We start from the raw sequence: 15,672 nt of genomic DNA on the forward strand, positions 1-15,672 counted from the left end.
GTTAGGTGGCGAAGTGGATAGAGCACCAGTCCTGGATTCAGGAGGCCCTGGATTCAGGAGGACCTGACTTCAAATCTGGCCTCAGACACAACACTTACTAGCTGTGTGACCCTGGGCAAGTCACTTAACCCTAACTGCCTCACCAAAACAACAACAACAACAAAAACAAACCCTTAGTCAATCGGGTAATATGTAAATGTGTTATTTAATCATCATTATTATGTGTACAATTGCAAAATAATAAAGATTGCATTTCTTTTAAAATATTAAATAATTGGGGCAGCTAGGTGGCACAGTGGATAGAGCACCGGCCCTGGATTCAGGAGTACCAGAGTTCAAATCCAGCCTCAGACGCTTGACACTTACTAGCTGTGTGACCCTGGGCAAGTCACTTAACCCCAATTGCCTCACCAAAAAAAAAAAAAAAAAGGAAAGGAAAAAAAATCAATTCAATAAAAGGATTCAGTTTACTCCTTTGTCATGAACAAAGCTTCTACAGTGGACTCCCAAACTGGCACAAGTGATAGAATGTTAGACCTAAAGGGTACCTTAGAGATCTAATTCAATCCTCTCATTTTTGGAGAGGAAGAAAGTAAGAACTACTTAAAGAAATGAACTTATGCCTAATATCACCATGGGTAATGGCAGATCATTCAGTTCTTTTTCCTAATGATGTTTCCCCATCCCATTCCTAAGACTCCTCTACCTCTATCTACTAACTACATCATGGGGCAGCTAGGTGGCGCAATAGATAAAGCACTAGCCCTGGATTCAGGAGGACCTGAGTTGAAATCTGACCTCAGACACTTGACACTAGCTGTGTGACCCTGGGCAAGTAACTTAACCCTCATTACCCTGCAAAAACAAAACAAAAACCTATCTACTATACCATGCTACAAATGTTAGAAAGACTTTTTTTCTGAATGTTTTCTCAATGTTCAATTTACTGAAATATTCTAGTATTATCAACAAGATAATCACAAAGGCATTATTATCCAAAAACATTTATATGGAGAAAAAGGTTGTTATATATCTATTTAAAAAACACCAAAGACATAAACTTACATATTATTAATATGCCTGGGATATGTCCTTCTTCATAGTGAGGAAAGAGGACAATTTTGGGAATTATGACAATATTGTATAACCAGACAAAGACAATCAAACCCATGCAGCACCAACCATGTGGGTCAACAACAAAGTGAATCCGTAGACCCATTGTATAATTTTGTGACTACTAGTCAACAAGGAAAGGTGATCCTAAAAGGAGAAAAAAGAAAACAGATTATATGTGAAAGAGCAGAATAGTATTTCTGCTCAACTATAAATAATATTAATCTAGAGCTTTCTGCATTTATTATTTAATCTTTCTTTTGAAAATGAAATACAGGGACAGCTAGGTGGTGCAGTGGATAAAGCACCAGTCCCGGATTCAGGAGGACCTGAGTTCAAATCCGACCTCAGACACTTGACACTTACTTACTAGCTGTGTGACCCTGGGCAAGTTACTTAACCCTCATTGCCCCACAAAAATAAAAAGAAAATTAAAAAAAAAGAAAATGAAATACAAATAGTGTAAATCTATCCAAACTTTGCTAGTAAGAAGAAGGAAAGAGACATGAAACCACTTTTTATTTGATAAGCATTTTTTCAGGGAGTCAGGATGAGTAGGAGCAAGGGTTATGATCTGAACAGGGAATGAAGATGGTCCCGCTACCAATGCAGATTAACAACTGTTCTGCACTTATAGTATTAGTCTGAGGCATGGAAAGAAATTATTTGCCCAGGGTCATTCAGTCAGTACAACCCACATCTACATGTCTCTGAGGTCAATTCTCTACCTTTTTATACCATGCTGATTCATTTGATAAGTCTAAAATTATTTACTTAAAATTTTTAATCTTTAAAATATTTTAAGGGAGGTGAATAAAACTTTTCCTTTCAAGTTAAGAGAAATTATAACCAGATACATTTGGATTCGTGGAAGTAAAAACCTAAAATAATCTGTTAGTGAAATGTAACTCTCTAAAAATTCCAAAGGAAAGGCATTAGGTTAAAAAAATACTGCAATATTCCTATTAAATATTTCTGGACTATATTTTCAATTTATATTTATTACAATGCCACCAATGTACCATTTGGTTGACCATGCAATCAGATGCTGCTTCTACTGGAAGCATGGTACCAAATTAAGTATCTTGAAACACTGCATAGATACAACTTGTAAAATTAAATTCTTATCACATAAATTAATGATTTTGGTAGAGGGGGATTTTGGTGGAATTCTACAATTTCTGTTACATTTCCTGCTGATATACTGGAAGATATTATCAAATGAAAGGCTGTTTGCAATCATGTGTCAATTAATTTTAAAGCTAGCAACTATTCTAGATGCAAAGTTACAGTGAATGTTTCTCTTATTAAAATGTTCTCCCCCTATAAATATGTAAATAATGATAAAGCCAAAAAATACAAATCATCAGAATGAAAGTCTTCCCAAGTGATCAAATTTCAAAAACTCTTAGTAGAATACTGGAGACAAAAAGAAGCATCACATTTATACTCATTCTAAAAATAACAATAGTGTCCAAAAAATAAGGATGAATTTGACTGTCCTTACATCAGAAAGGCTAAAATATATGCTGATCTGATTAAAACCAGGACAGCTCCAGAGGATGAAGCATGCTACAAATTGCTCTGCATCATCATTAAATCTAGAGAAGCTTATGTACTAGATAACATCAATCCCAAAGAGTTGATAAAACAATTTTAAACATATTAACTTTTTAATATTCTTATTCATTTTATGCTAAACTCAGGCTGCAAAAAGTTCTTTCAACAGTTACAATTACTTTCATTGATGTTGGGGGGGAGCAGTGTTTGACTTCTCTCTACATTTAAACATCTAAGAGTACTCCTAATAACTAAATAGGACATGAATTTAATTTCCTATTCTTAAATTCACTATCATTCAAATCAGCAAAATTACAGGGAAGCAAAATAATAAAGAACTTAGCCTTCTCAATGGAATTAATCCATTCTGATTCTCTTCTCTGTTGAAATGGATTGAAATGAATTTCCACAGAAGAGCAAATGTTTCTTATCACTAAGGTGAGACCGCCACAAAACAGTGCATAGCATACTTGTGTCAGTTTTTATTTGCCTCATATACCATGGAAACAAGAAAAAATTTTAAAGTTATTTCTGACCAAAACCTGATAAGAAAGAAAAGGAAGGAAAAAAATAGCAAACAGAAAAATTACCTGGTTAGTTGAAGGTAGCACAGCATAATCCTTCTAATTTGAGTGTATGAGAAGAAACAGTTGTCTTCAACAGCTCTAAATTAGATTAAAAGAGCAAACATATAACTGGCAAATTTAGAAGGTCTCTCCACTCAGCCAACATCTAGTAGGTGTGGCCAGTACCTAAACAGAAACTATTACACATCCTAGGCAGCAACCAGAACTTAACACAATGCTGTAAACTCATCTTAAGCAAGTGAAGCAGAAGTAGCATTTGTAAAATACTTTCATTAGCTCTTATGATTCCAACATAGTCATTTGTAAATTAAATGGTGAGCTCATAACTCAAACTTTTATTTAACTAGAAGACACACAACTGGCATTTCAACATTTCTTAAGATTGCTATCAGGTCACTGTACTTCAATAGGATGATTCATTTCATAAACACGTAAATTACTACAACAGAAAAATTACAGTTCAACTCTTCTAAATTAGAGTAAATATTTACAAATTATTTGACTTCTTCTTAATAACTAGATCTTTTCCTTTTGATTTATCAGAGAACTGCATTTCACAACAACAGATTCTCCTCAGGTTAAAAAATAAATATCTAATTAGAAAAAAAGGATAATTATGAGAAGACAATAAGTACAATTCCAACATTTTTAACATAACCTAGTCAAATGCTAAACAATGGGAAATGGAAAAAAGGTAATGATGTTGATCAATGATAATCATCTTTACTGAAAAAGGTTAATGAATGCAAAGCAATCACCATACTGACTATAGGAGGCCAAAAGAACTCAGAAATCAACTGAGCCTGTAAACACTTGCCAAGCCGAGAGATATGGCACCTGAGGGCAACTATTCTGGAACATAAATTCATTTGTAAAACACTTTGGAGGAAGACAACATAAGATTATAAGTAGTACCCTACCATAAAACAATAAAGCAAAATATGTAAAAATTAGTCTAGAGAAAGCCTGGTAAGATACCCCCAAAATTCACATCATTCCAAGTGAATTCTTAGATAAAACTATCACAAGGTCAACAAACATCCATTGAAAATAAAACAGAAGGGTCAACATTTCTGTAATTATTTATTTTTATCATGCATGACAGTGAAACCACCACCTTTGGGCCATAACACTTCATTTCTGATGTGTTAAATGAGAAAGTCAAAATGGTACTTAAGATAAAAACAGAAAAAGCAGGTGAATGGAAAGACATAAACTGATGCATGTAAAGTGAGCAGGGAATTGGGGAAACAATATAGAGCATCCCAAAATTCATAGTGCATTTTTAAGCTTTTATAATCCTAAAAGTATAAATGCTACAATTTTTTCAAAATAATATTGCAAACGTTAATTATTTAAAATATCAATGTTTCTTATTAAAAGCCAACATAACCACTGTTTTGTGCTATACATTAGTTGTTTTTCAAACTTGGTAAAAACTTTAATCTGCTATTTCTCCATGACTAAAAGGACTGCATGTGTAATCTTAGCCCTGGTAGTCAGTTGTGTCTGACTCTTCATGACCCTATTGGGAATTTTCTTGGCAAAGATACTGTAGTGGTTTGCCATTGCCTTCTTCATCTCATTTAGAGATGAGGAAGCTGAGACATTCAGGGTTAAGTGACTTGTCCTAGGTCACACAGCTAGTAAGTATTTGAACTCATGAAGAAGCGTCTTCCTTATTTCAAGCCCAGTGCTCTATCCACTGTGCCATCTAGCTGTCCCCTGGCCTTAAGAATATCCAAAGAAATAGGTTTTGATATATAAACTACAAATGTGACATGACCCCATGAAAAAAAGTCTAAAGGAGACAGATCAGGTCACTTAAATGGCCAAACAAGAGGACTTTCTCTATCAGCATAAGAAAGTGTCATCCAGAAACTGCCTCACACACAATAAAATAATAACAGGGAACCTGGTCTTGTAAAAATTTAAATGTAAAATGTATTTTTCAGAATTTCAAAAAACTAAATAAATTAAAATAATTAAGTTTTCAAATGATGTTTTTGTAAGTTTGTAACATTTATATTTCTTAAGTTATTAAAGCTTACAACTGCACTACAGTATAGGATATTCTATCTTATTTTCCCAGTTCCCTGCTTTTTCCCACTGCATCAGTTTACATACCTTCCCATTCACTTGTTTTTTCAGTCTTCATCTTAACAAACTCTAATCAAAGATGACTCTGATAAAAAAATATAAAAATAATCAACCAAAAACTATAAATATCTGACACGCAAAAACTTACCAATAGCAAATTTGCTGAGGTGGCAATTACTTGTAATTTGTAGCACTAATTAGAAATTTGTTTCTTTCTTCATTCTTTAATACTACATCTGACCAAATGGATCCATCTTCAATAACAGTTCTCCATGAAAGCCTATTAATGTTTTAATTTTAAAAAATCATGTCTCACAAGGATGAATGAAATAGTAGTTAAAAGTTCTATGAAAATACCATTTGCTGATCCAACTATTTTGGAGAGCAATTTGGAACTATGTGCAAAAGGCTATAAAATTGTGCATACTATTTGATCCAGCAATACCACTGCTAGGTTCATATCCCAAAGACATCCACAAAAAGGGGGAAGAACTTATTTGGACAAAAATATTTATAACAGCTCTTTTTGTGGTGTCTAAGAATTGGGAATCAAAGGAATGTCCATCAATTAGGGAATGGCTAAACAAGCTGTGGTATATGTTTGTGATGGAATGTTATTGTGCTATAAGAAATGACAAGCAGGATGATTTCAGAAAGGCCTGGAAAGATTTATATAAACTGATGTTATAGTGAAGTGAGCAAAAGCAGGAAAACATTGTACAGTGACAGCAATACTGTTTGATGAAGAACTGTGAATGACTTAAAAATTCTCAGCAATACAATGATCCAAGACAATCCCAATGGACTAATGATGAAGCATACCATCTACCTCCAAAGAAAGAACTGATATTGATTGAACACAGACTGAAGAATGCTATTTTTCACTTTCTATCATTTTTTATTTGAGTTTTCTTATACAAAATGACTAATATGCTAACATTTTACATAACTGTACATGTATAATCTATATCTGATTGTTTACTGCCTCAAGGAAGAGGGATGGGAGGGAGGGAAGAAGAGATGGAATTTGGAACTCAAAACTTAAAATAAAAAATTTTATTTTAAAAAAATTTTAGTGGATTCAGGAGGACCTGAGTTCAAATCTGCCTTCAGACACTTGACACTTACTAGCTGTGTGACCCTGGGCAAGTCACTTAACCCTCACACACACACACACACACACACACACACACACACACCAGTTGTACAGATTTAACCTTAGGACCAACAAGAACAGATGACTCAGTTCTGTAGTTTTTCCAAAAACAAGTCGCCTTATCTCTCCTGAAATCCTGATTGCCAATGTTTAGGAAATAATATGCTGATGAGCTTTCTTCTATCTTCTGTCCAATTATACATGTATAATAAATATATTCAGGACCATGCCCCCCTTCGGTTATCTCCCTTCTTCTACTCCAAAAAACCTGCCATACCTTCATGGTCTTACCCTAAAACTCTCCTTTTCACAGCCACACTTACAGAAAAAAAAAATAACAACTTTACTTATTATCTTCACTACCATACTTCCTACTCTCATCTCTCCCCTTTGCAATCTGGCTTCTGAAACCACTTAAGTTAAACTATTCTCTCATAGGCAACCAATCTTTCAATTACTTTTCAATTTCTTGATCTCTGAAGTTTTCCACGGTTTGACCACTCACCCCCACTTCCTGAATACTATATTCTCCCTGAGTTTTGATGACATTACTTTCTTTGGATTTTCCCTATTTCTATGGCCAATTCTTCTAAGGCTCCTATGCAGGATCACCATTAATTTTTTGCACCCTAACTGTAGGTGTCCCCCAAGTCTTTGTCTTGGGTTTTCTTCTCTCCTGACACTCTTGTTCAGCAAGCTTATCAGCTCCCATGGAATTCATTATCATTCCTATACAGATGAATCCCATATCTAAATATCTGGCTTTAATCTCTCCAATTCCAGTACCACATTACTAAGTGATTGCTAGAAAACTGAACATCAAACTTACCATAGGCAAAGTGGAAGTCATTGTCTTCCCTGACCCTCCTTCTCTTAAGAAACTACCACCAGGCCAGGGGGCCAAGATGGTGACCTCGGAGTGATCTTGGACTCTTCCTTCTCCCTGTTCCCCCACATCCAAATAATCGATACCCACATCTTCTCAATTCTACTACAATACCTTTTGATTTTGCTCTGTTCTGGTTATAGCCACTGCCCTAGTTCAAGCCTTCAAATTCTTCTGGACTATTAGAAAAGCCTCCTGTTTGGAGGCAGCCAAAGTAGAGTGACCAGGGAACAGTTCTTTTGTGTGTATGTGTGTGTGTGTGTGGTGGGGGGCAATTGGGGTTAAGTGACTTGCCCAGGGTCACACAGCTGGTAAGTGTTAAGTGTCTGAGGCCAGATTTGGACTCAGGTACTCCTGACTATAGGGCCAGTGCTCTATCCACTGCGCCACCTAGCTGTCCCTAGGGAACAGTTCTTGAAGTCATAACTGACCATGTCACATCCTGACTCAAAATCTTTAGTTAGGCTCTATTGCTCTAGAATAAATATGCACTTCTCAGTCTAGCATTTATAATATAGCCCCAATCCACCTCTCACAAGCCCTTCACTACAGCCAGACTAGTCTACTTGTGATCTACTAAAGCTCACATTCTATTTCTCCCCTCTATGCCTTTGCATAGGCTATCACTTGTGCCTACTGCACACCTCTTTCTTATATCTGCCTCTCTGAATCCTTGTGGCCTCCTTTAAGGTTCATCTCAAATGCCACTACCTCCATGAAGCCTTCTCTTGATCTTACAAGTTACTAGTCTCTCCCTCTTCAAATTATTTTGTACTTACTTGTTTGGTTACCCATTGTATCTCCCAGGAGAATTTTAGTTCTTCTCAAGGAGCTCTTTTTTTGGGGGGTGGGGGGGGTGGGATTCACTTATGCCTCAGAGAGTTTCCAGCTTCCTTTAAAGTGATCTCAGGTGCTCCTTCAAACAGAAGGCCATTCTTGATCCCCTCGCATAAAAATACTCTTCTGCTCTTGAAATTAAAGATCAAAGTATCATAGATTGAGATCAAGAAGGGCCTTATTAGAGGTTATCAAGTCTAATTTGCTATTTAATGGATGAGAAAATCTGTATATACTTTCTATTTACTTATAAACTGTATACTCACAGTGGAATCTAAGCTCTGTGAGGGCAAAAAAGTTGCATGTATCCCTAAACCTTAATTTTTGTTGAATTTAACTGAGATACCTTACTTGTAAGGTCATTTTTTTCCTTCTAATTTGATAATGATTTTGGTCTTTTCTTTAACAAGTCAATAATCTGACCATTCACATAAAAACAATCCACATAAGTAATCAGATATTTCCTGCCTGTTAAGATACAGTTAATTTCATCACTTTGTTGGCATCTACCACATCCACGATTCTTTTCTTAAAGAAAGTCATGTCATATAGGAATGAGGTTTCTCTATAATCTAAAAGCCTTTGATGCTCTCATTTCTAATACATAAATCATAATTTTCACTGTCCTCTCCTAAACCAACCTTTGCTTTACATAATTGTCTCCTCCTCTTCAATACATGTTGACATGTTCCAATTATTTTGCATTAAAAGCTCAGCTCCAAGTGTTAACTACTTTAGAGGCCTTTCCTGACTCCCTCAGATCCCTGAATTCCCACATACCAACTCCCAAATCACTGTGTATTCATTTCATATATATCTTGTGCTTACCTCTCTGTGAACATTCATGTGTGTATATGTGTATGTGTACATGAGCACATATGTATATGTGTGTGTGCATGTATATGTGTGCTGCACACATAGCTGTCCCTGGTAGAATGTAAGTTCCTTGGGGGAAGGGGCTCTCTACTCCACTATTTATATCATCAGTGCCTAAGACAACGTTTGGCATACAGCAATACCTTGAAAATTGCTTTTTAGTGGATTGACTGATCTACGGTGGCCTTTTTGCAAATGCATAATCTTACGAACACTGTAACACAAGATGATCACGTGTCCTCTGCAATGATGTTTCTTGTTGCCTAAAGACTCAAAATAAAAACCAGTACGCCAACTACTTTGCTTGGCTGACCAAGGAGAACCTGTTGTTCATTTAGCTACAACTTTTTTTATAGTAAGACTATCAAGATTGATATGATTCAATTCCTCTTGTAATAGTTCTACTCACTGGTTATTAGAAAAGGATCTCTCATTTCAAGTGTCAATAGCTAAGTTAATGGCTACAGACAGTCCAGAAATTATATTAATAAGCATCCTGAACATGTATTTCTTAAAAAAGATAATTCCCCTCATTTTCGGAGCTAGCCTACCAACACATTACGAAAAGATACTTTGTTTCACTGACTGATATGCCCAACCAGAAACTAAGATTGTCTACCATAAAGATTTGTGTTTGGAGGAAGAAAGTTTACATTGACCTACCTCCTATAATGAACTCTAGAAGAAAGCTCCATAACACGCTACCAAAGTTGAATCAGTTTTTGACATTTTGAATACTGGGTCATTGCAACGAGTTCTGTGACTCTTACCTGGGGCAGGTTGGTGTAGTGGCTCAAGTCCTGGACTGAGGTCAGCACGATCTGTGTTTGAACCCACCTCAGGCACTCACTAGCTGTGTAACCCTGCCGAAGTCACTTAACTTCTTCAGTTTCAGGATCCTCATCTGTAAACATGGGGATAATAGAATCCATAATACTATCTGACAGGAGTATTCTAAGAAATAAATAAAATAATGTATGCAAAAAGCTTTATGAAACCTAAAGCTCGAGCTGAATGTTAATATGATTATCATTACTTGGCAGAGGTTAGGCCACAGTTTAAAGAAATCAGTCTGAAGACAAATAGTAATAATGAAAACAGTTCACCATTAAATAGCACTTTATAGTTTAAAAAACTCATGAATATTCTGTAAAGCAGGTAATGAAAGTATCATTACCCCCATTTGATAGATGAAGAAACTGAAGCTCAGAGAGAGTAAGTGACTTGTCCAAGCTCACATGGTTAGTAAGAAGTAAAAGTATTATTACCCATAGCACTGGACATGGTTGTAGCACTGCATTCTACCTTCCAACTCTGACATTCTGTCATTCCACAGTAGTAGTGCACTAAGAGGGGCATTTTTATTAGGGCATTAGGAATGCAAGGAGGAGGAAAAATTTTGCAGACAAATAATTTTTCAGAGTATTAGCAAAGCCAGTTTTAAGCCATGTCTGAAAACGTTTCATCTCTTGTGACAAATTAAACAGGTCTCAGCTCCATGCACCATGGACACTGTTTTACTCTGCTTTGTCACTGGGAAGGAAAGTGATACAAAAGAAAAAGTGATGAATGTGGAGTGAGAGGCCTGAGTTTGAAAACTGACTCTGCCACTTGTTAGCTATATGATAAAATATAGTCCCTACTTCATAACTGCTATGACCATGAAATGAGATGATTGATGACAAACGCATATGAAGTGCCTACTATCTATCAGACAAAGTGATCAAAGACTGGAGATACAGAGTCAAAAAGGAAAATTCCTGCTCTCAAGAAGCTTATATTTTGTGGAGGAAGTCAACCTGTCATGTATCAGGACCTACAACATGAGGTATGTAAAGTGCTTTTCACCTTTTAAAAGTTTGACAGACTATCAGTAGTTATTATGTGCTATTCTGAAATATGCTCTAGGCCCTATTTTCTATAAAAGCTCCAAAATTCTATTTAATTACACTAAATGTCAAAAGATTACACAAAAGATGATAGAATTATAAAATTATTACAATCTCAAAATCATGATTTTAAAATAGAAATCTAATAATGATTCTTTAAGTGGATATTTTAAATAAATCCATTTCCATTTAATACTATCAAGGGTTCAAAACTACACATGAACATAGCCTTTAAGTCAGGGTAATATACTGCTTCAAATTTACCCAGAGATACACTATGGGTTCTGTTCCTAATTACACCAGTTATCAGACAGGGCCTCCGGCATCTCCTGTTACTTTATGAGAAAGCAAGGGAGAGCCAGTGGGGTGGTGCAGGAGGACTAGAATGAAGGCCTGCTCTCTAGCCTTCACCCTGGCTGCACTTCAAGGGTGAAATTCTCTCTCCTCACCTCTACCTCCTGGTTTCCCTGGCTTCCTTCAAGCCTCAGGTCAAATACTACCTTCTACCAGAGGCTTTTCCTCATCTTCTCCATCTCCTACCTGCCCCACTGCAAATGCTTTTCCCTTTGAAGATTATCCCCTATACACTGGGTATATCTCCCATATACCGAATTATGTAGAGGCTGCCTCTTCTGTTAGAATGTAAGTTCTTCAAGGACAGCGGCTGTTTTACCTTTCTTTGTATTCTCAGGATTCATCACAGGCCTTGGCACTTAGTAAGCATTATAGAAGCTTGCTGATTGACTAGGTTCCTTTTTTTCTCCCTGTTTACAAAAACTCTTCTGGACTCCAAAGCACCAAGATTCATATCTTGGACACCTATTACCTGTGGGACTTTAGGTGAATCACGTCACGTACTGACACCTCAATTTCTTTCCTTTTAACTCAATATCTATGAGAATGATGATAAATAATAATTCTGAATTTCCAAAAAATATGCTGTACGTTTCACATAGTGAGTCTAAAATCCTATACACTTATTCATAATAATCTTCATCATTATAACTTGCAAACTATTATATTAGAACCATTTTCTTTGCCCAAGATTTATAGCTAAACTCAAGAATATCAGCCCCATAAAAAGCAAATTTATGTGTGTGTGTGTGTGTATTAGAGGCAGAAATGAAAACTAACAAGTAACTGGAACCTCAGAACAAGGTTTAATGAAAAAGAAACTCTGGCTGTGATTTATATTGAAGAGTACGATTAAGTCCAAGCTAACTGAAGAGCTACAGAGGACATGGCAGGTGGATGTAATACAGTGGCAAGAGCAATGATGGAGCCCAAGAACTATGAATCCTTCAGCTTTACTACTTATTACCTGTACTACTTTAGACAAGTCACTTAACCATTTTGAAACCCATGGGAGAAATAGCATATACCTCACAAGGTTATAACAACTTGATTTTCTGGTCTAGCAGAGAAGTAGAATAAGAAGTTAAATGACAATCAAAAATGTAAGGGCTCATAGACCATCTCCAACTTTTCAGTTTACAAATGAAGAAACCAAAGCCCCAAGGACTAAGTGATTTGTACAAGGTGACATTTCCACTTAGTGGCTAAATTCAAACTAAACCCAGGCCTCCTAACACCTGGTCTGTCCTTCATATCTTATATTTATTAGTTTTAGGAAATCTTCTCAAATGATATCTATAAAAACATGTTTCTTTGAGAGGTTTTATGCCACTAATAAGAATAAGAATAAGAGCTCACAGTTTTATATTGCTTTGCACTTTACAAAACACTGTCCTTATGCCTCAGTGATGGGCAAGTATAATTTTATTCACTTTACAGATGAGGAAACTGAGGCTCAGAGTGGTTGTCACACCACTAATAAGCAAATGCTATCTCTAAGTCCAGTGCTTGATTCATTTTATCAATCCTAGACTACAGTGTCTTGAAAGTGAGCGAGGTAGAGCAAGCCAGTGACACTCATAACTTTTGAAATTTTCATTAAGACTACAGAAAAGGGGCAGCTAGGTGGCACAGTGGATAAAGCAATGTTCATGGATTCAGGAGGACCTGAGTTCAAATCCAGCATCAGACACTTGACAACTACTAGCTGTGTGACCCTGGGCAAATCACTTAACCCTCATTGCCCTACCCCCAAACAAAACAAAAACAAGACTACAGAAAATATCTACAAAGAAATGGAAAAAGGAAGCCTTTGGAAATTTTTACACTTTTCTTCAGCAAGGAGTCCAGGGACACAAGGAAGTAAGAGCTGGGGGAAACAGCAGTTTGAAGATAAGGATTTTAAAAAGTAAAACACAGAGGGGCAGCTAGGTGGCACAGTGGATAGAGCACCAGCCCTGGATTCAGGAGGACCTGAGTTCAAATCTGGCCTCAGACACTTAATACTTACTAGCTGTGTGACCCTGGGCAAGTCACTTAACTCCAATTGCCTCAGCAAAAAACAAAAACAAAACAAAACAAAAAAAGTAAAACACAGGCAGAGAAGTGGACCCTGGAAGGTAGTTGCCAGGACACAAAAGCAGGAGAAATAAAGAGACAAAGCATGCACACACAGGAAAGAGAAGTGATGAAGAGGGGAATGAGAAATGCACCTAACAAGAGGACTCTACACTTTGGCAGGTGGGGGTTCATCCAACCAGGTTTGAGGCCACAGGCAATCAAAAAGGTATAGGAATCTGAGATGGTGAAACAGACGAGAATGAGGCAAAAAGAAATTAAGGATTAAAACGAATAAGAAGGAAAAGAGAGAAAGAAGAGGGTGAGAAGATAATTTGAGGGTTCAAGAATCGAAGAAATCAGAAGAGAAGAGGAATGGGGGGGGGGGAAGGAAGTACATTAAAAAGGAAGAATGTTGGGAATAAGACTCCTGCTAAGAATGAGAGAAGGAACAGGAATAACAGGAAAAGGAGAAACAGGAGGATAAAAGAATAGGATCTAGTGGATGAAGAGAAGAAATAAAAAGGGAAACAGAAGGATTCTGAAAGAAAGAAAGCAAGAGGAAGAGGAGAAAGGAAAAGGAAGAGGAAGATAGAAAAGGAGGCAGGAGAAGAATGGGAATCAGGAATAGAGGAGGAATAGAGGGCAGTCAGTCAGCCAATAAACGTTTAAGTGCCTACTATGGGCCAAGCACTGGAGGAAGCAAAGAATAAATAAAATGGGGGGGGGGGGGGGCAATAGGAGGGAAGCAGAGGCAGAGAGGACAAAATGGGGGACAGAGAAAACAGAGGGGCCCAGGAGGAATGGGTGGCCGAAAGGACACTGTGGACAGAGGAGGCAAAGAGGACAGAGGGGGCACAGGAGGAACATGAGGCAAAGAGGGGGGCCGGGAAAGTGGGAAGCAGAGAGGAGGGGCCCAGGAGGCAGAGAGGACAGAGGAGACAGGGCAGGTAGAGACCATAGTAGGGGCCCAGGGAGAATGGGGGGCAGAGAGGGGAGGGGAGGCAGGAGGAGGATGGGGGCAGGAGGATTGGGGGACAGAGAGGACGGGGTGGGAGGAATAGGGGGCAGAGAGGAGAGGGGGCCCCCGATAAGGATTGGGGGCGCGGGCGGAGGCGCAGGGGCAGCCCCCCATCCCCGTCCTGTCTCCGCCCCGCCCCGCCCCGCCCGTCCCGCTCGCACTCACCGGGGGCACCGGGGGCCGCGCTCCCCTCGGCCTGGGCCGCCTTGGCTCGGCCGCCTCTTCTGTAGCTACCGCGGCCACCAGCCGCTCCCCGCAGTCCTCCTCCTGCTGCTGCTGCTGCTGCTGCAGCCACCGCCGCCGCCCTGGTCGCGTCCACACCCCTCTTCCGCTTCCGCGAGGCCTTGCCCCGGGCCGGCAGGTGACTGGGCCGCCGCGGCCGCTCGGCGAGGGGTGCGGGACCGCCGATCCTCAGCCGCCGCCGTCACAGTAACCGTCGGAGCTCCGAGCCCGTAGCCTGGGACGGAGTCCGCCAAGGGCCAAGAGTCCTGAGATGAGAGGAAACGCGATTCAGGAGGCAAAGGCACCCCCAGCCCCGTCGGCCCCCCACCGCACCTCTCCCACCGTACCATCCCCCCCACCCCGCCGCTATGCCACCAACTTCACATTCAATCATTAATACCCACCCTATTCACGTTCCCGAAAAGTGACTTTTGCTTTCGGTAATTCAATCTTGTCAACATTTATTGAGCTCCTACGGTATGCACTGTATGGTGTTAAGTGCTAGGGCTTTTCAGATAACCTTTGAAGAGTGCCCTGACTATTTGGAGAATCATTTCCCCACTTGAGGAGTCGTGGACTTTGGACACGTCACTTTCCTTATCTTAGTCTCAATCTCTCCATCTCCAAGGGCTTCTCAATTCCCAATTTATGATCCTCTTCTGTCTCCCATCCCCAAGCACTTCCTCGATTGATTCCTTTTTCTGCTCCTAAGACCGAGTTTTTCTAGGTCACCCAGGGAATCTTTTTCTTTGGTGTGTGTGTGTGTGTGTGTGTGTGTGTGTGTGTGTGTATGTTGGGGGTGGCTGTTGTTGTTTCGTTGGGTTTTTGTTGGTTGGTTTGTTTGTTTGCGGGGCAATGAGGGTTAAGTGACTTGCCCATGGTCACAGAGCTAGTATGTGTCAAGTGTCTGAGTCTGGATTTGAAGTCAGGTCCTCCTGGATATAGGGCTGGTGCATTATCCACTGCGCCACCTAGCTGCCCCTCGCCCAGGGAATCTTAAGAGTGAAAGGCTC

At 38.9% G+C, this 15,672-nt stretch overlaps 1 protein-coding gene across 3 annotated transcripts in view; it reads right to left on the reverse strand.

Moving 5' to 3' along the window:
• ZDHHC21 (zinc finger DHHC-type palmitoyltransferase 21) overlaps positions 1 to 15,316 on the reverse strand; it is a 73,259-nt gene extending 57,943 nt beyond the window's left edge. Inside the window, exons 1-6 of one of the 3 annotated variants that reach the window (XM_043964855.1) lie at positions 15,064 to 15,316; positions 14,603 to 14,925; positions 9,886 to 10,019; positions 5,509 to 5,640; positions 3,264 to 3,338; positions 1,183 to 1,260 (exon numbers count right to left, since the gene is read on the reverse strand). In XM_043964855.1, the coding sequence (XP_043820790.1) occupies positions 1,183 to 1,219 (37 nt within the window). In that variant the 5' untranslated portion in view covers positions 1,220 to 1,260; positions 3,264 to 3,338; positions 5,509 to 5,640; ... (1 more) ...; positions 14,603 to 14,925; positions 15,064 to 15,316. Of the gene's footprint in view, positions 1 to 1,065; positions 1,261 to 3,263; positions 3,339 to 5,508; positions 5,641 to 9,885; positions 10,020 to 14,602; positions 14,926 to 15,063 lie in introns of all 3 variants that reach the window. The other 2 variants (XM_043964853.1, XM_043964854.1) reach the window with 2 other exon arrangements.
• Positions 15,317 to 15,672: the final 356 nt, after the last annotated feature.

This window comes from Dromiciops gliroides, chromosome 1, assembly GCF_019393635.1.
Source record: "Dromiciops gliroides isolate mDroGli1 chromosome 1, mDroGli1.pri, whole genome shotgun sequence".
In the NCBI taxonomy this organism is placed as follows: domain Eukaryota; kingdom Metazoa; phylum Chordata; class Mammalia; order Microbiotheria; family Microbiotheriidae; genus Dromiciops; species Dromiciops gliroides.